Below are 19,649 nucleotides of genomic sequence, written 5' to 3'. Positions count from 1 at the left end.
CGTAGAAAAACATTCCATTCTGAGGTTGCCATATAATGTGGAAGGCATTAGTTTGCATAACAATATTTTTCATGTCAATCTATTGGCTACAATTAATAATTAACTTTGAAGATTCAGAATTTGTCTCTTTTCCAGGAGAAAAACCATCATTAATAAATTTGATTTTAGGTAAATTTAAATGTGTTTTGCAGAATGACTTTCTTAATCTAGACTGAGAAATACCTGATTTGCTGACTGAAGAACAGTTTATTATCTAATGGTTGACAGATATCTGTTTTGTTGAGATCTGGAAGATATAATAAAAATCAAATTACTTTTCAGTCTCCCAGAAAACTTGCCTCTCCCTCCTCCCTGCTTTCTATACCTTTCAACAGGAAAGCATTAAAAGGAAAAACTTTTCAATCAGACCTGTGTTAGTGCTTTTATCCTCTCAGATTCTTTTGGAAATAATTGCCTGATGAAAAGAAAGGGAAGGAAATTATCTCTTTGAACTTTTTAAAAAATTATTCAATATCATCTAGCTATCAGAAGAATAAAATTTTAAGGTTTTATGAGTTGTATGTTACTACTGTGTGTGTGTGTGTGTCTGTGTGTGTGTGTGTGTGTGTGTGTGTGTGTGTGTGTGTGTGTGTGTAATGTGAATTTTTCCCTTTAGGGCAAGAGTCATCTCACAATTTCTAGGTTCCTGTATACTTAGCATAGATGTACATTTTTTGAAGGAATCTAGGAAAACTTTGTATAACATTAGATTTCCACAGACTTAAGTTTTCTCTGTGGAGGCAGATGGTAACACTAGGAAATGCCACCTGCCTGTTTCATGCAGGAACTTAACTGACTGTAATGTTACTCTTTGGATTCATTGTATTTGAAGATTCATTTTGGTGCTCTTTATGAATAATTAGTGTTTTTTTCCCTTTTTAAGATGCTTTAAGATCTTGGTGCCTGTTCCAATCTAAGATTACCACAGTAAGACAAATGGCAATGTTATGGTAGATGGTTCTTAGTTGCTAGAGAGGTTAGGCCATTTAATTATGAGGTTGATGAATTTTTGTTCTTAGTTCAAAATGATAAATATTTTTTACTGACTTCAGGTATCAGCTGTGATAGTATAGATTGCTCTTTCCTGTGGAAATAAAGTATATTTTAAAAATTTTTTTTTAAATAAAGAATGTCTTGTTTGCGCCGTTTTGCTAGACTGAACATTTCCTCATCACTTGGTGAGAGCTTCCTCTAATTCAATCTTTGTCTTTTGTCTTTGCTGCCTTGCAGGGTTGGTACAGTAGGCTTCACTAGACTTAGCTGCAACTCAGAATTTCTCCTCCAGCACCTGAGTAAATGCTGATGGTCTTGTGGAGAGTGGATTAAGAGTACGAGCTAAGTTCTCAATCCCAATTAAGAAGCGGAGGAAAATTTAAACTGTCTCCTTCAAAGTTTTTCACAACCACCACCATCAAGACAGCAAACCAAAGGACAAAGACTTTGACCTGCTCTGTTGCTCTGTGTAGTCCCGTTCACGTATGGTTTACAGACTTGACTGGGTTACTAATGAGTAAATAAAAAGTCGGACACTTCTGTCATTGGACACCTTTATTCACAAAATTACCAAAATGAGGGCTGTACTGGAGACAGCAGACATTGCCATAGTGGCTCTGTATTTTATCCTGGTCATGTGCATTGGTTTTTTTGCCATGTGGAAATCTAATAGAAGCACCGTGAGTGGATACTTCCTGGCTGGGCGCTCTATGACCTGGGTAGCAATTGGTGCCTCTCTGTTTGTGAGCAACATTGGGAGTGAGCACTTCATTGGGCTGGCAGGATCTGGAGCTGCAAGTGGATTTGCAGTAGGTGCATGGGAATTCAATGCCTTACTGCTTTTGCAACTTCTGGGGTGGGTTTTCATCCCTATTTATATCCGGTCAGGGGTATACACCATGCCTGAATACTTGTCCAAGCGATTTGGTGGCCATAGAATTCAGGTCTATTTTGCAGCCTTGTCTCTGATTCTCTATATCTTCACCAAACTCTCAGTGGATCTGTATTCAGGTGCCCTATTTATCCAGGAGTCTTTGGGTTGGAACCTTTATGTGTCTGTCATCCTGCTTATTGGCATGACTGCTTTGCTGACTGTCACAGGAGGCCTTGTTGCAGTGATCTACACAGACACTCTACAGGCTCTGCTCATGATTGTTGGGGCGCTCACACTTATGATTATTAGCATGATGGAGATTGGCGGGTTTGAGGAAGTTAAGAGAAGGTACATGTTGGCCTCACCCAATGCCACATCCATCTTGTTGACATACAACCTTTCCAACACAAATTCTTGTAATGTCCACCCTAAGAAAGATGCATTGAAAATGTTGCGGAACCCAACAGATGAAGATGTTCCTTGGCCTGGATTCATTCTTGGGCAGACCCCAGCTTCAGTGTGGTATTGGTGTGCTGACCAAGTCATCGTGCAGAGGGTACTAGCAGCTAAAAACATTGCGCATGCCAAAGGCTCCACTCTAATGGCTGGTTTCTTGAAGCTCCTGCCCATGTTTATCATTGTTGTCCCAGGAATGATTTCTAGGATACTGTTTGCTGATGATCTAGCTTGCATCAACCCCGAGCACTGCATGCAAGTGTGTGGAAGCAGAGCTGGGTGCTCTAACATTGCTTACCCACGCCTGGTGATGAAGCTGGTTCCTGTGGGCCTCCGGGGCCTAATGATGGCAGTGATGATTGCAGCTCTGATGAGTGATTTGGACTCTATCTTTAACAGTGCCAGTACTATATTCACCCTCGATGTGTACAAACTGATCCGCAAGAGTGCAAGCTCCCGGGAACTAATGATTGTGGGGAGGATATTTGTGGCTTTTATGGTGGTGATCAGCATTGCATGGGTGCCAATCATCGTGGAGATGCAAGGAGGCCAGATGTACCTTTACATTCAGGAGGTAGCAGATTACCTGACGCCCCCAGTTGCTGCCCTGTTCCTTCTGGCAATTTTCTGGAAGCGCTGCAATGAACAAGGGGCTTTCTATGGTGGAATGGCTGGCTTTGTTCTTGGAGCAATCCGTTTGACACTAGCCTTTGCCTACCGGGCCCCAGAATGTGACCAGCCTGATAACAGACCAGGCTTCATCAAAGACATTCATTACATGTATGTGGCCACAGCATTGTTTTGGGTCACAGGACTCATTACTGTTATTGTTAGCCTTCTCACACCTCCTCCCACAAAGGAACAGATTCGTACCACCACCTTTTGGTCTAAGAAGAGCCTGGTGGTCAAGGAGAGCTGCTCCCCAAAAGACGAACCGTACAAAATGCAGGAGAAGAGCATTCTGAGATGCAGTGAAAATAGTGAGGCCATCAACCACATCATTCCCAATGGGAAATCTGAAGACAGCATTAAGGGCCTTCAGCCTGAAGATGTTAATCTTTTGGTGACCTGTAAAGAGGAGGGCAACCCAGTGGCTTCCTTGGGTCATTCAGAGGCAGAAACACCTGTGGATGCTTATTCTAATGGGCAAGCAGCACTCATGGGTGAGAAAGAGAGAAAGAAAGAAATAGAGGATGGAGGCCGGTACTGGAAGTTCATAGATTGGTTCTGTGGCTTTAAAAGTAAGAGCCTCAGCAAGAGGAGTCTCAGAGACCTGATGGAGGAGGAGGCTGTTTGTTTACAAATGTTGGAAGAGCCTCCACAAGTTAAACTAATACTAAATATTGGACTTTTTGCTGTGTGTTCACTTGGAATTTTCATGTTTGTTTATTTCTCCTTATGAACTTTTAAGGATATGATGAAACACTAACTTAACAAAATACTGGTGTTTAAAAAAAAAACTATGTAACTTTTGCATCTCTCAGGCATTGTTTACGCTGTAGGTTTTAGCCAAATTTTACTTAGCAGAGCATCATCTATTTGCAAGACTTTATTTTTCCAGAGATGGATGAAAGTAAATTCCAACCTAAATGAAGCAAAAGTTGAACAGACTGAATTGTGCAAATGTGGTTTAAAATATTTCATACCAAAGTAAGACCAATTATTCTCATAGACAACTTAGAGTTGAATATATGCTAAGAGATCATGAAAAAAGTATACTGTCTGCACTGCCAAATCTTGGTAGATCTTAACCTAAAGTAGAAGTCTTGCTCATTTTTTCCCCCTGTCTCTAATTCCTACTACTGTTTTAAAAAAACTGAATTTGTAGACATTGTATAATGAATTATGTAACTGAAAATCTAACAAGCTAGTGAGGTACTTGTTTCAGGACAAGTTAGTTGCCAGGTTCATTGTGTTTGCATGAGCCTATGGATTCTGATTGCCAAAAGAAAGGAAGACTATCTCTGTAGCTGTTCTTGTACCACCAGTATATGCAATGTTGGGGAAAAATTTGTTCTAGTTCCTTTTTTTCTACTTTGAAGTTTTAGTAAACCATACTCAAATGACCACCAAGTCTGTTTTTATAAAGTTATATGTCATGATTATATGTTAAATGATTATGGGGAAGAAGATGAAATAAACATTGCTGATGATGTCCACATTTACTGACCAAGTTATGGTTGTTTATATAGTTTGGGAATTAGCAGCCCCTAAGCAGTGTTTTAATCAACTTAGCTAAACAGGTGATTGCCCTTATCCATTCACTCTTTAGATATATTCTTGTTATTTGGTAACATTCTTTATTAGCCACATGCCTTCCCAAGTAGATCCAGTTGGAAGATAAGTCCAGAAATTTGAAGAAAAATCAATACTGCCTTTGTGCTGGGTTGCCCTGCTTGATTAGATCATGATATATTGAGATTGCATTTTTAGAGGGAAAATTTAATGTTGAGATTATATTGTATCCTTGATAAGTTTTTTTTTCTTGATATACCTTTTAAAAGACTTGCCATCTGTACCCGGCCTCTACATCTTTATTTAAAAAGTTAAGTGACTTAGAGCATGAGGATGTTTCAGTGGAAACTGGCCATCATAACAGAAAACTCGAGTGCATGCTTTGCCATGGGTAGTTTGTCGATGTAGTGTTTCTCTAGAATGGACAGCATGTTCAAGAGATGCCATGAACAGGAACTTCTGGGTTTAGTGGTATGTCTCGTGGAGGATATGACAGGACTTTGTGTGATTATAGGACCCTTAATATTGACATAGCTTGGTACACAGTTGCAACCTTCATTGATGGGAATCTGTTTGCCACAGGCTGGTTTCTCCTTCATGAGGACAGGATACAAAAGATGTTCGAGTGAAGTTGTACAGATTATGTAGTTCTGTGTCTGTGTGCACCATCTTTCTTTTTCAAAACTCCATGACAAATGAAGGAAACTAATTGTGTATCTACTTTCTTTGACTTTTCTGTAATCTCTGATACTTTTAAAATGGCATGATTTTATTAAGCTTATTTCTTTAGGGAAAATTACTACTTTTTTAGGTACTTTTGTAGATTTTTGAATCAAAACTCAGTCCTAATGACTTTAGATTTTTGTATTCTATAAACCAGTTTCATTAATGATGAACTTGGTTAGTCCAAAGTTGATTTTAGAAATTTATCAGATAGTATAATGTCTTCACATCTCCAGGAGACTTTCTGATGGATTGAGTTAAGTAGATGAAAAAATATTTATGTATGAATAGCATGGTTTTTGAGAGCTTAGAGTGCCTTGTAGAATTTTTTTTTCTCGATTTCATTCCTAATGTATGTAAGTTGGAGACCAAATAAATAGGGATCATTCTTTCCTTGTATGGAGGCTGAGGCTGTGACATGTCCAAGGTTACAGAATCCACTGGGAAGAACAAACAACCAGGTGTCCAACTCTGGACTCATGGTTTATTCTTTTCTCAACTGTTCCTCCTTTGAGACAACCTTTCAGTATTTGGGGAAATAATAGGATCTTAGATTTTTCAAATTGACGTTAAGTTGTAGGAATTAAAACTTTCCTTGAATACATTGCTGTGTAATTCAGCAGTGAGACGTACTAAATGGGCAGCCTTCTTACCTTTTTTATTTACAGCATAAATGAATAGGTGGTGTTTATGTACATTCCCCCTACCCCCTTTATTTATGTTGAGCCCTCATAGTTTGGAGTATTAGGGTCCCCCTGCCTTCTCTCTGCTGTTGTCTTAGTATAATATGTAAAATACATCATCTTGTGTCTGTGTGTATATAGCAGTAGGTCAAGTTTAGAGTACTAATGCCTGTAAATAAGGAATGACTATTAGCATATCCATTAGGATTGTTTATTCTTAGCCATGTAAACATCACTTTATTTAGACTGAAGTCCCTGAAGCTTGTCCTTATTACTTCCCAGTAATAGATAACGTGCTTGAAAGTATGTGAATTGTTGACTGCAGCTTCATTTCAGGGTTTCATTCTCCGTCTATATTTCATTAGAATGGTTGGTTGTTCATGGAATGATACATGGTCTATCTTAAGCTAGCAAAATGTTCCTTCTTTATACAACTAAATGGGTCCTAAATGATGACATTGATCTCTAGACATGTATATATTTTTATATTGACTCAAAGTAATGTTCAGAATTGACAAAGATTAATAGTGACTAAAATAGTTAAGAGAATGAAGACACTAATCTTCTAAAGTAGAAAAAATACTGTCTTATCTGCTGTTAATGGTATCCCTAGTTCTTAGATTTTTGTCCTCAGGCAATCTTAGTCTCAAAATCTGATGAGTTTATTACTCTGGTAAGAGCAAAATAATTATTGACTCCTTCATGGTACTGCTAATTTCTCTGTTCTTAAGTTTTTTGTCCTGCCACCCCAAGATAGCAGCTTTTGAACCCATGAGCCAGTTTTTCCCCCAGGCTTTTTTTTCTGGTGAGGTGATCACTCTAGTTTAGAGAAGCATCTAGCAGTAGCAGTTGTACTGTCTGTTGGTCTCTATTCAACAGGTCTGATCTCCCAAGGTTTCCTTTTCACTTGGTTCTAAGGATCCATTGTCTTTTTGCACTAAAGAGGGTCACAGTAGCCAGAACTCCGCTAGGGACCCATCACTTTGTGAATGAAGCTTCACATTTTAAGAATTGACTGGAAAGGCTGTTAACTCAGATTTTTACCTGAGGCTATGTGGAGATGGGGGAAGCTGCAAAGAATTCTTCAGGGCTGTTGATGTCTTTAAGTCTCTGCTGGTCTCAGTCTATTGCTTTAGTCCCTGTACTGGGCGTGTGGATCTTCCCCTCTGTCTTTGAATATCATTTAAGGTAACCTATGGGTTAGTCTTATTTGCCACCCTACAGACTGGCCTTATAATTAGCTATTGAAAGGTCAGACCTGTCCAGTGTTCCCACATGGAAGCTTACTTGCCTTCCTTAGTCTTGACACTCCTGTCGTTTTCATCTGAGATAATGACTGGGGAAGGACCACGTGAGTATCTAGTAGTTACACCTCACCATTTCCCCGGTTTGGGTTGAGGGATGTATAAAGACCATTCCTGTTAAATTATGACTGCAGAGACTTGCCAGGTCAATTTTTCTAAGGAGTCAGAAAAATGAATAAGTGAGATGCTGAGAAGTACCTGGATGATACAGAGTTAACAAGTAGATAAAGACAAACATTAGCTTAAAATGCACATAGAATTATATTCATTGCATTCTAGAACTTGAAGCATCTTGGCTCTCAGCTAGTTTAGACCCTTCCCTATGTAGATTTAGTGTCCCAGTGAGTAAGATCCAGCCTGTTAAACCCTGGTTTGGTGTTAAATATTGTAAAATAAAGAGTTTATTACCATATTTGAGGTTAAAAATGACTGATATTTGAAATGATACTTTAGTAGAAAAAATGGTTTTAGGCTTCAGTATTCATAAGATTTTTTATTAGCCAGGTGCTAAATTGCTTAAATCATTTCAATGTTGGCAGTAGCCTGAGTAGACTTGACTAATAAGGGTCTATTTCTGTTTGTGTGTATACCCACCTACCATTCAGAGAGACTGGTCTTTTTATTTCTCTTCCTTTACATTACTTTAATTCTTCATCTATTCTTCTTTCAACACTTACCAGATTTCTGTTTCAGCTTAGTTCATTTTCAGGCTTATTGCTATGGTGTGCAAAAGGGCTGCTTTGCTCCAGTTGTGAAAACTTGTATCCAAATAATGATTTATTAAAATACTGTGTTTTAACAATACCAAATTCCTATTAGCTTAAACGGTCAATTCTCAAGGAACATTTTCTCAGGCTTGTGTTTACTAATAATAAAAGTCCTAATTCAGTGTCTTATTCTCAAAACTCATTTTTTTAAAATTAGGGAGACAACAGTAGTTAAAATTCATATGAGCCCCTTTGAAATGATGGTACTACTGTTCAGAGAGGAGCGTAGTTTTGATGGCAAAAACTCTTGCCCTTGTAGTAATTAAAGGTGATCAGTTGGCATAGAGAGAGAAAAACCCTTTTGTACTAGTTAGGTATGAAGCTGGATTACACGAGAAGTAATTTTTGATTTCTACACCTTGTTGGACTTAGTTGACTTAACTCAGGGCTGCAAACCCCTTTTCCTCCATTAAGGTCACCTCTCTTCATTTGGTATGCTTTTTGTCTAACTCTCCCGTCTGTTGGAAGACTAGGTGTTCAGCTACTTTGACTCGTAGCACAGAATTTAGCTAAGGTTCAAAATAATTATTAAGTGTGGCCAGTGCTGGGTCCCACACCATTCTTCACTTAGTCATATAAATGGTTTTATTTAAACTTCTCTCTCCAGTGCTGGGAATAAGTCTTTAAACTACTGATTCACCATTAAAGGAGTGTTGTGAGAATTGACGTTATTTCTGTTTCTGCTTCCGTCTCAGAAACAAACGTTTGATGTATCTGTATTATTACTCATTTCGTGAACTTTACTTGCTAGGGGAGTACCATAATCTGAAGCTGCTAGCTTAAACCGTTAACCTTACTTTATGTAATGACTTTGTAAGTTTGTTTTGGTTATGTGAATACACATCGCGTTTGAAGAGAGGGATGCTAAAATATGTAGATAAAGCAAATGAAGAGCAAGTCAAGACAAAGAACAGTGGTCTCAGATCTTTTTAGTGTAGTAGCAGTGGCTTTACTCTCCTCGGAAAAGCATTGCACTGCAATTTTGCGCATGATAGTCCACCCCATGCCAGTTCAAGACATTTTGCTGTCAGAGAATTCTATAAAAAAGGAAATCTGTATTTCAGTGATTTTTAACAGCACAAGTTGACCAGGGATAACCATAGCCTAATTGGTAAATCTGGCTTGTACCCTAGTGCAGTAGCTATAGGAGTGTGTCCTTTTGTTACTGCCTCTGGACTAACTTGTCTGCATAATTTTTCAATATATCAGTGTAGCCTAGACTTCTTTAAGTGGAATGTTCCTCATAACTCACTTTTTTGTTTTAATAGTTAGGAACTTAAATTAAGCTCATTGATATTACTGAAATTCCAAATTGGCAAAGGCCTATTTATAGATTACTCTATCATATAATCAGCTTCTGAAATTTATATGTTTTGATTGGTGTCTTTGGGTTGCCAGTATTGGCTCTGCTGATTTATACCTTTCCCTTCTTGATTGAAAATTGTTGCAATTTCTCTTTTTAAATGTTGGTATAGTTAGTGAAGGAAGTAAAAAAAGTGCATTTATATTTACCCACTTTATTTGCAGGCTTTACTTAGATTCAAGGAAACCACGTAGCTCTAATTGGTATTTCACTTTAAATGTTATTTGTTTGTTTTTTTTTATTTCCTAATTAAAAAATAAGGTTATTTAAAATTAACTCTGTCATTTTTCAGTATAAGTTTGATAGGTGTATTGGAGAACTTTGTGTATGTGATGACAGTTTCACATTTCATAATAAGGAAACAGCTTAAAGACCAATAGAAAGCACAAAGTCATGTTCACAAGTGTGTGTCTCCACATGTAGAAAGCACAAGAGTGACAGTTTTCTCAGTATCCCACAAGTGCCAGTCATGAAGCCCACCAGGTATTAGGGGAGGTCGTTAGGATTCAGGACCACAGTGTTGAGATCCCTAGACATTGAGGAATCTAAGATAGTTATGGGTCCTAAATAATAGGCAATTCAATGTAATAATCTAAATAAGTTTGTATTTTTTGGTGGAGGGAGAGAATATAAAATGTCAAGAATGCTACAATTATATTTGGGGATTACTATCTAAAACGAGATGTGTTGGCTCTTTCCTACAATCTGGAGGAAGAAACAAGGACAGACTTGTAGATATTTGGTGGATGACAGTTTGACAAACTTGTGCTGTAGAGCCATTGGAGTTTTTTTCTCTTTCATCTTAAATCTTGAGGATATTTACCCTCCCATCAATAGAACCCTGAGAACATGGAGAAATTTCATATTTTAACAGGGCAAATACTGCTTGTCTTTAATCTTTGTTTGTAAGAGATGAAGTTACCTTGACTTTTACATATGCTTGACTATACTTCATATTAATAGAGCAGAATTTGATCCAGGTGTTTTGAGCATCAAACTAATTCTGAGGCAAATCTGCCAAGTCAACTACTTTGCTTTCACAGTAGTTGTAAGAATCTAAAGGATTCTTTTGCCAGTCCCATTACCTGCTTCAAAACTAGATTAGATGAAATTTGTGAACAAGTGTGCAAAAGAAGAAAATATTTTGTTCCACTCGACATTGCCTTGCTCTTACCCCTATCTTTCTCTACTCGAATACTGAATTGTCCTTGCTTATCAAGAATGAGTAAATACATCTTTGTTGTGGGTTTTGCCCATATGTCAAAAGATAGAACTCTCAGAATGGGAGAGAAGTAACTAGCTTTGTTCCCACTCTCTATTTTATCTAGTTATCTCCTTAGGGAAGGACTTGGTCAATTCTGATAGCATATAGAATGATGATTAAAGCTGGTGTACACTAATGTCACAGGATGCAGAAGAGTTCACCTGACACTAGGAGGGAGAGATTCTCTTCTCCAGCACAAAGTAGCCAGGTGCTTACCAACAGCATTACTTTAGAATGTAAAGCCTCAGGCTTTGGCGCTGCAGGAGAGGAGTGCCAGAAATGCAGGAGAAGAGAGGGGTGTGAGGAATGTTTCTGGGCTAGCAATATGTGATACAGTAGAGCGGTTAGAACCTGTTAGTCCTATGTACATTTAACTTTTTAAATTTAAACATTAGTAAGAACTTAATGCTTTCAATATGCTTTTGTCAGAATATCTTTTGTTTATAATTCTATGGAAAATTGCTTTAATTAGTCTAGGTGAAGTAGTCCTAGCGATATAAATATGTATTATTAGAATTTTCTGATTTCACTGTGAGATCTCTGACTTTTGAGTGGCAAACAGATCAACAAGTCTTTTGCTCATGGATTTTTTTTCTGTGGGGTTGTTAAAATACAAAAGCTTTATTTTTTTTAATGACATATTACAGTAGTATCATATGGTAGAATGCAATATCTTTCCCTGCTTTTCCCCAATATTGCTTCAGTTTATAGATTGCCAACAGATTTCAGAAATAGAGCAGGGATTTACCCATTCTTTGCTTGGACATCCCATTTTCTGTTGTCCGGACATAATGTTGGCAATCACATATGAACTGTGTTATGCTTCTCAATGCTTTCTTTGTTTGTTTGATAAGGTGGATATCAAAAATAGTTGCTGTGCAAAAGTTAGTAGTCTTCTTCCAGAAGAAAACCAATTCCTTTTTTAATATCCTGTGAAATTGCTTCATTCCTTTTTTTATTTTTAAGCCAAATGTCAGCAGAGTACTGCTGCTTTTATCTAGTAATTTTGATATGTAAGTATTAATGCATTTTTAAGAGATGTCTACATTGAAAAATGTTTCTCCAGTGTCCTGCTTATTATGCTTTGTTCAGATTTCCTGTTAAGAGACCAGTCTGTGCACTGGGGGTGTGTGGTGTGTGGTGTGTACATGTATCATTTCATTAGCTAGTCATTGTAGACCAGATCTGATGATAAATGAAATTGTTGAGTTATTGGTGAGTATTTTTGAATTGTAAACTGATTTCTAGTGTACCCTCATTGTCTACAACTTTTTAAAATAGGAATAACTAGTTGGGTCCATCTTAAATGTTTTAGGTGCAAGCAAAAAGTAGAATTTTATATAAACCAGGTTATTTCCATATTGAAAAGAATACAATTGAAATTGTAGATTTAGAATTGTTAATTATACATGACAGTTCTAACTTGACTATTCTAACCTACTGTGTACAATCTGAGTTTTTAAATTGTAGTAGACATGTATGATCTTGGTTTAATGTGTTTTTAAAAGTGTTACTGTTTAAAATATGAAAGAAAATGAAGCAAATCTGCTAAAGAGCTTGTCAGTTTTCATTACTGACTCTGTAAAATACACTGTTCTTTGTGTACTGTGTGTTATTTTGCCAGCTGCTGCATTAGCCTTCAAAAGTATTTGGAAACTTAAGATGAACTACATTTCTTGCAAAGTATATTCCTTTCTGTGGTATTTTTGTCCTGTAACTGAAGTATAGTAATTATTTTATGGAAATGTTAGCACTTATGTATCAACTTTGAATAAAATGAAAAATTTACATTTCTGTGGCTGAGTATTTTCAGTATGAACACGTCCGCTGTCAGTTTACAATGTTCTGTGTCTCGAAGTTGAGGAGGTGGTGCCTCACTTCTTTTCTCTTGGCTAAGGATAGTTCCAGTGAGTTCCCCTACTGGTTACCACTGTTGTTTACCTTTGTAAACATGGGCTCACAGATATTGACTGAGGATTGAGTTATATGTGTTCGAGTTGCAATTAAGGGAGACTTGTGGAGACTAAATACCTCCACAGGGCATGCTGCCACTAGTGAAAGCTGGCCAGCCAGCAAGCGCCTGGGCAGGGGGTGGGCTCTGTTTTTATCCCTAACATGGGCGCCCTGCCCCATTGGCTGGCCTAATGACCATACAATCTTACTCTTCTTAATTGGCTAGTTTAAATGGCCGCATGAAACAGGAAGGGGAGAGGTGGAATATCATTAACTGGATGAGGGTGTTAGGGAATGGTTGGAGAAACTGGAGTAAAGGGACTGGGGAATGGGTGAAGAAAAGAACATGAAGTAAACAAGTTGGGTTTCTTTCATATGTAACTCACTGAGTAAATAAAAAGACTCTTAGCCCTGGCGGGTTTGCTCAGTGATCAAGTGTTGGCCTGGTGTGTAGAAGTCCCAGGTTTGTTCCAGTCAGGGCACACAGAAGTGACCATCTGCTTCTCCACTTTTCTCTCTCCCCTGTCCTGCAGCCATGGCTCAATTGGAGCAAGTTGGCCTTTGGTGCTGAGGATGGCTCTGTGGCCTCTGCCTCAGGTACTAAAATAATGGCTCAGTTGCAGAGTAACAGAACAACAGCCCCAGATGGGCAGAGCATCGCCTCCTAGTGGGCTTGTTGGGTGGATCCCTGTGGGAGCACATGCAGAAGTCTGCCTCTCTGCCTTCCCTCCTCTCATAAAAATAAAAAAAAATACTCTTAGTATTTTTTACTTCTAATTTTGAAATAATTTAAAATTGTAGAAAAGTTGTAAGAATAGTATGAAGAACCCAAGAATTTAATTCAGGTTCACCAGTAGTTAACATTTTACCACATTAGCTTTGTTATCTAATCATACACACTTTTCTGAATTGTATGAGCAGAAGTTGTTGACATCATTGCCCTTTACTCCCCTAAGTACATGGGGGTATATTTCTTAAAACAAGGACAGGCACTTACCTGATCACAATATAATTATCAAAATCTGGAAAGTAACTGATATATTTTTTTAAAGAAGTATTCAGATGTTGCTTTTCCAATAATATCCTTTTATAACAATTTCTTTTTTAAAGGATCAGAAGTCAGTCTGTTGAATTTTGCTTTTACATTTGTCTCCTTTAATCTGGAACAGTTCGTCACCCTTTGTCTTTTGTGGTATTGACATTTTTGGAGTTTAGAGATGAGTCATTTTGTGAATGCCCCTCCTCAATTTGGGATTCTCTGTTTCCTCATTAGATTCGCTATACTTTTTTGGGCAGGAATACAACAAACACTATGTCCTAACAGTTTTACTTTGGGAGACCTGTGATATGTTGTCCCATTATTGTTGACATTACGTTGATACTTGTTTTAGATAGTATCTACCAGGTTTCTCATCTGTTTAGTTACTCTTTTTTTCCTTTCGGTATTAAGGAATTTGTGGGGTGATAATTGGAGCCTATGTAAATAACTTATTCCTCATTAAATTTGAACCCCTACTTTTAGCATCCATTAGTAATTCTTGCTTAAGTCATTATTACGGTGTAGGCACAAAATGGTTTTTATAAGGTTTTTTTTCTTTGTGTTTCCTATGTTGAAATCAAGAGTTCCTTCCATATTTTCTAGATATGAAAATATAGTGGGTTATAATCCATTATTATCATTGTTTCGCTCAAATGTTTCCAGGGTTAGCTCACAGAGCTCTCTTCAGGCTTGTTTCTGCGTCCTTTGTGACACAATTCCATCATATTTAGTACTTATTTCCAGCACAACAAGGTGTTCAGGTTCACCTCAAACTTTCCAAACTCCAGTGGGGATCAGGCATTTTTAGTAGGGAATAGTATTTATTAACAAAGGTCTGGGTGTGCTCATTCTTCAGAGGTACACATGGTCATCACTGTGGGCCTTTTTTAGTATACAGAACTAGGACATTCATATAGACACCTGGTGCCTCCAGTTCTAAAAGCCTGCTGCTATTCTATCTGTATCTCTTCTCCAACAAGAAATGTGATAGTATTGACATATTTACTCGTTTTTTTTTCAGTACTACAACTCCTTAGATTTAAAAGGTTTTGCATGTCTAAATTTGTCTTTATTCTACTCATTTGTTTGAAAGTTTGGCTGAATAGATACAGAATTCTGGATTGGAAAGTGTTTTACTGAAATTTGTAAGCATAAGACCATTTTTTCCCTAGCTTCTAGTCTCTGTTCTAGAATTTCATGACTATGTCTGTTGGTGAACGCTTTCTTTTTTTGTATGGGTCCTCAGTGGGCTATTTCAATTTGGCAACTCACTGTCCTATTCTGGGATAATTTTTCTTTTTTCTTTCTTTTTTAGAACCGTTTTGTTCAGCGCTAAGGCCTTATGAATGGGACAGATTGGTTTCATACAGTATTTTGTCTTTTAATCTTCACTCTTTCTAGGGGTGTTTCTAAAGTTTATCTTTTTGAGGAAAAAGAATTTATATTTCTATCAGATTTTTCATTTTTCTTTTCTTTTTTTTTTTTTTTCTGAAGCTGGAAACGGGGAGGGAGGCAGTCAGACAGACTCCCGCATGTGCCCGACCGGGATCCACCCGGCATGCCCACGGGGGGGGGGGGGGGGGGTGATGCTCTGCCCCTCCGGGGGCGCCGCTCTGCCGCGACCAGAGCCACTCTAGCGCCTGGGGCAGAGGCCAAGGAGCCATCCCCAGCGCCCGGGCCATCTTTGCTCCAATGGAGCCTCGGCTGCGGGAGGGGAAGAGAGAGACAGAGAGGAAGGAGAGGGGGAGGGGTGGAGAAGCAGATGGGCGCTTCTCCTGTGTGCCCTGGCCGGGAGTAAAACCCGGGACTTCCGCACGCCAGGCCGACGCTCTACCACTGAGCCAACTGGCCAGGGCCAGATTTTTAATTTTTAAGAACACCTTTGTTCTCGAGGTTTTTCCTGTTTCAGAGAGTACAGTATATGTTTTTCTATTTCTGAAAATACTGAGGTTTTTCTGCATTGTTTACTCCAATTTTCTTTTCTTTTTTTTTTCCTGTGTTGGTTTCTCATGTTAAAGGCTTTTCTCAAATGTCTGCTGATCTTTGTCTACTTATATTTAGTAGGGTAGACTAAAATGCTCTTACTTGTGGGTGGAGCTTGTTGGCTTTATTGTCTGACCTTCATTGCCTAGCTGTTGGGTCAGATGACTCCTGTGGCATCTTTAGAGCAGGTCAGATTTTCTAAAGAAGATTCTTCCAGTTTTGGACTAAAGGATAAAAGGCCAGGAAAGAACACAGGGGTCTCAGCGTCAGTCAGCTTGTTTTTCTGAATCCCATTTTGGTATGATGTCCCTCCTACAGCTGTGCCCATGTACTACAGTCCTAAGAATAAACCTCCAAACATGCATGGAGGAACCCAGTTTCTCCTTAAAATTTCAACCAGCCTTTTAATTTTAGTCCCTCACTTCACCCCCCCTTTCAAGGAGAGGTGCCCACTGCTGCCGAGTCCCAGATCTTTTGAGGCATTCTACAGTGTAGTGTGCTTGACTCTTGGTTTCTCACATTGTTTACTTTTCCTTGTTCCAGATTTTTACTGCTGCTAGCCTCTTTTCTCTCTCCCTCAGTTTTGCAGGGTTGTACTTAAAAAAACAAAGGTGAAAACAAAACTAAAACCTTTACAGTAGTCCTAGTAAGTTGTGTTAAGTCCTCCAAGTTGCTGGGAAGTCCTGACATCCATGTTCACTCAACATCTGAAGGTTGAGATTTTAGAGCCTGTTATCCATTTCTGCCCTTCCCCAGAGAACATGTGATCAGAATCACAGTTGGAGTTTTAAAATTCTGCTTATTTAAGTGCAAAACTGGTGATCACATTTTGAATAGGCTTAGATGGTATATATTTGATTCTTTGGTGCAGTATGACTACTATCCACCACAATTTTTATTGTGAAATTGAATATGTACTCAGTCCATTGGAATATGACCATGTACACAGTAGGGAATATGGATGACTTGTTATTTGTGGTAGTTATATCTTTGCCCCTTGGAGAAAAACATGGTTTGGTTTCTGTAAACCTCTGGTCACCATATTTTGTCAGCTGATCAGTACATGTTACAGTATATAATATTATAATAATTAAATATATAGGAAAATATAGAAGATATATAGAAATAAGTTAGGATATAATATTAAAAGCCATTAAGGCAAGTGAATAAGGCTACACCCTCTGGGTGGGAATTGATCTAGTGTGTTCAGCTATGATAGGCATACTATGCCTTTTGTGCAGGGCCCAGTTAGTCTGTGTGTGAAGTTATATATAGATAAAAAGTGGCTTGATCAAAAGGCAGTTCCATTTTTAATTTTTTGAGGAATTTGCATATTGTTTTCCACAGTGGCTGCACCAGTCTGCATTCCCACCTGCAGTGCAGGAGGGTTCCCTTTTCTCCACATTCTCACCCGCACTTATTATGTGTTGTTTTGTTAAATGAGCACCATTCTGACAGGTGTGAGGTGGTATCTCATTGTGGTCTTAATTTGCATTTCTCTAATGATTAGGGATGTTGAACATTTTTTTCATATGCCTACTGGCCATCTGTATGTAATGTCTTTTGGCCCAGCTATCCCACTTTTAGGAATATATCCTAAGAACACCAGATCACTGATTCAAAAGAAGAAATGCACCCTCATGTTTATTGCAGCATTGTTTACAATAGCCAAGATCTGGAAACAGCCCAAGTGTTCATCAGTGGATGAGTGGATTAAAAAGCTGTGGTACATATACACCATGGAATTATGTGGTTGTGAAAAAAAAGGAAGTCTTACCTTTTATGACAACACGGATGGACCTGGAAACTATTATGCTAAGTGAAATAAGCCAGGCAGAGAAAAAAGATATATGACCTCACTCATATGAGGAATTTAATGAATAACGTGAACTGAGGAACAGAATAGAGGTAGAGGCGGGATCAAGGGGACCAGAGGGAAAGGGGATGATAAAATGGGATCAGAGAAGGAAAAGAGATCAGTGAAATTATATATACATAACACAGAGTTATAGAGAGCAGGACAGCAAATCCTGGAGGGAAGGGAAGAGGGTGTTGGGGGGAGAAGTCAAAGGAGGTATCAAGGAGAACACAAGGGTGGGTGGGAGGGAGATGTATGTATTTGGTGGAACACTTGAATCTATGAAAACAAAATAAATTAAAGTCAATAAAAATTTTTTTAAAAAGGGGCTTGATATGACAACTCTGTAGATTAACATAAAAAAGGACTCCCTGCTAGGAACTCCCTTAAAGTGGCTTGATGTGACAGTTCTATAGATTAACATAAAAAAGGACTCCCTGCTAGGAACTCCCAAAAAGTGGCTTGATGTGGTAATCTCATAGATTAACACCTACTAGAAGGTTTATGCCAGAAAAAGGTACTAATTGAGGGGTCCTCAGCTGTAGTTAGTCGTCCAGATTCCAGTGTTGAATGTGCACTGTTGCCTGACCTGTGGTGGTGCAGTGGATAAAGCGTCGGCCTGGAAATGCTGAGGTCGCCGGTTTGAAACCCTGGGCTTGCTTGGTCAAGGCACATATGGGAGTTGATGCTTCCAGCTCCTCCCCCCTTCTCTCTCTCTGTCTCTTCTCTCTCTCTCTCTCTCCCCCTCTCCTCTCTAAAATGAATAAATAAAAAATTAAAAAAAAAAAAAAAAAAGAATGTGCACTGTCTACACACCACTCTGACCAAGGACAGCAGAGAGGAGCATGCCGACAGGGCCCCATTAAGCTGCACCCAGGCATGCCATAAGGATTTGTGAGTAATAAACTGCCTATGTGATTCTTGCAACTAACTTGTGTGTCTTGCAACTAACTTGTGTGTTGGTTGTTTCTTTCCTCTGGTGGCAATTGGCCTCGGTACCAATAAGTAGAATCCTCCTAGCCACCTGTAGTGTAGTCTTGAGGAGACTGCCAGCCCCGCTGTTAAGCAGGAGTGTCTCACTGCACAGGGAGGTTGAATCAGGGACACCTGATCGACCTAGATGGTTGGCAAACTCATTAGTCAACAGAGCCAGATATCAACAATACAATTGAAATTTCTTTTGAGAGCCAAATTTTTTAAACTTAAACTAGCAATATATAGGTAGGTACATTCCTTATCGAGGTAGCGCCTGCACGTGGTGTTTTGTGGAAGAGCCACACTCAAGGGGCCAAAGAGCCGCATGTGGCTCAGGAGCTGCAGTTTGCTGACCAGGGCTTGGGCTCTACTGGGACAATGCATAACCTTGTTTTACGAATGGTTCTGTGTAAAGACATTATATCTAATATATATTGAGCACCCTAACCCATCCATGCCTGAATGAAGCTTATCTAACATGTGTTTTCCCTGTAAAGTACATCACAGCCTTCCTGCACTTAAGAACACTGGACAGCAGTTTAGCACCATACTTGGGCCATTTTAAACAGCAAAGTCACCAATAGAAAGCTCAAAATATGGAGAACGTGGCACTGCGTAGGCCATGGAAAGGACACTTGTTCATGGCAAGAGAGCTGAGACATAAATGCAGAACTCCGCTGTGAGGCCAGTGGCTGCTGCCGTGGCCATGCCGGTTCTAATTGGATTCAGGCAGATAGTAAAGGAGCCAGAAAATGGTGGGCAATTCTGTTTATTAAAGTCTTGTAACAGCGGACAAGCACACAGTCAGGGAAGACCGCTTCCCTTTCTCACTTCAGACTCTCCTGGACTCACAGGCCCTCACAAGCAAAACAGCACTCCTTAGCCCAGGTGTCGGGGACCTTTTTGGCTGAGAGAGCCATGAATGCTACATATTTTAAAATGTAATTTCATGAGAGCCATACAACGACCCGTGTACATTATGTATTACCCAATAAAAATTTGGTGTTGTCCCGGAGGACAGCTGTGATTGGCTCCAGCCACCCACAACCATGAACATGAGCAGTAGGAAATGAATGGATTGTAATACATGAGAATGTTTTATATTTTTAACATTATTATTTTTTTATTAAAGATTTGTCG

The 19,649-nt window shown here is 38.8% G+C and overlaps 2 protein-coding genes across 3 annotated transcripts in view; both read left to right on the top strand.

The window, feature by feature from the left end:
* Positions 1-11,554, top strand: part of SLC5A3 (solute carrier family 5 member 3) — a 31,979-nt gene extending 20,425 nt beyond the window's left edge. For both annotated transcript variants that reach the window (XM_066370275.1, XM_066370276.1), the window contains exon 2: positions 1,270-11,554. In XM_066370275.1, coding sequence (XP_066226372.1) covers positions 1,608-3,764 — 2,157 coding nt within the window. In that variant the 5' untranslated portion in view covers positions 1,270-1,607 and the 3' untranslated portion in view covers positions 3,765-11,554. The remainder of the gene's footprint in view (positions 1-1,269) is intronic.
* MRPS6 (mitochondrial ribosomal protein S6) overlaps positions 1-19,649 on the top strand; it is a 72,750-nt gene that overhangs the window by 20,433 nt on the left and 32,668 nt on the right. The gene's annotated exons all lie outside the window — the stretch shown is intronic.

This window comes from Saccopteryx leptura, chromosome 2 (assembly GCF_036850995.1).
Source record: "Saccopteryx leptura isolate mSacLep1 chromosome 2, mSacLep1_pri_phased_curated, whole genome shotgun sequence".
NCBI lineage: Eukaryota > Metazoa > Chordata > Mammalia > Chiroptera > Emballonuridae > Saccopteryx > Saccopteryx leptura.
This window is presented reverse-complemented; position numbering and strand designations above follow the sequence as displayed.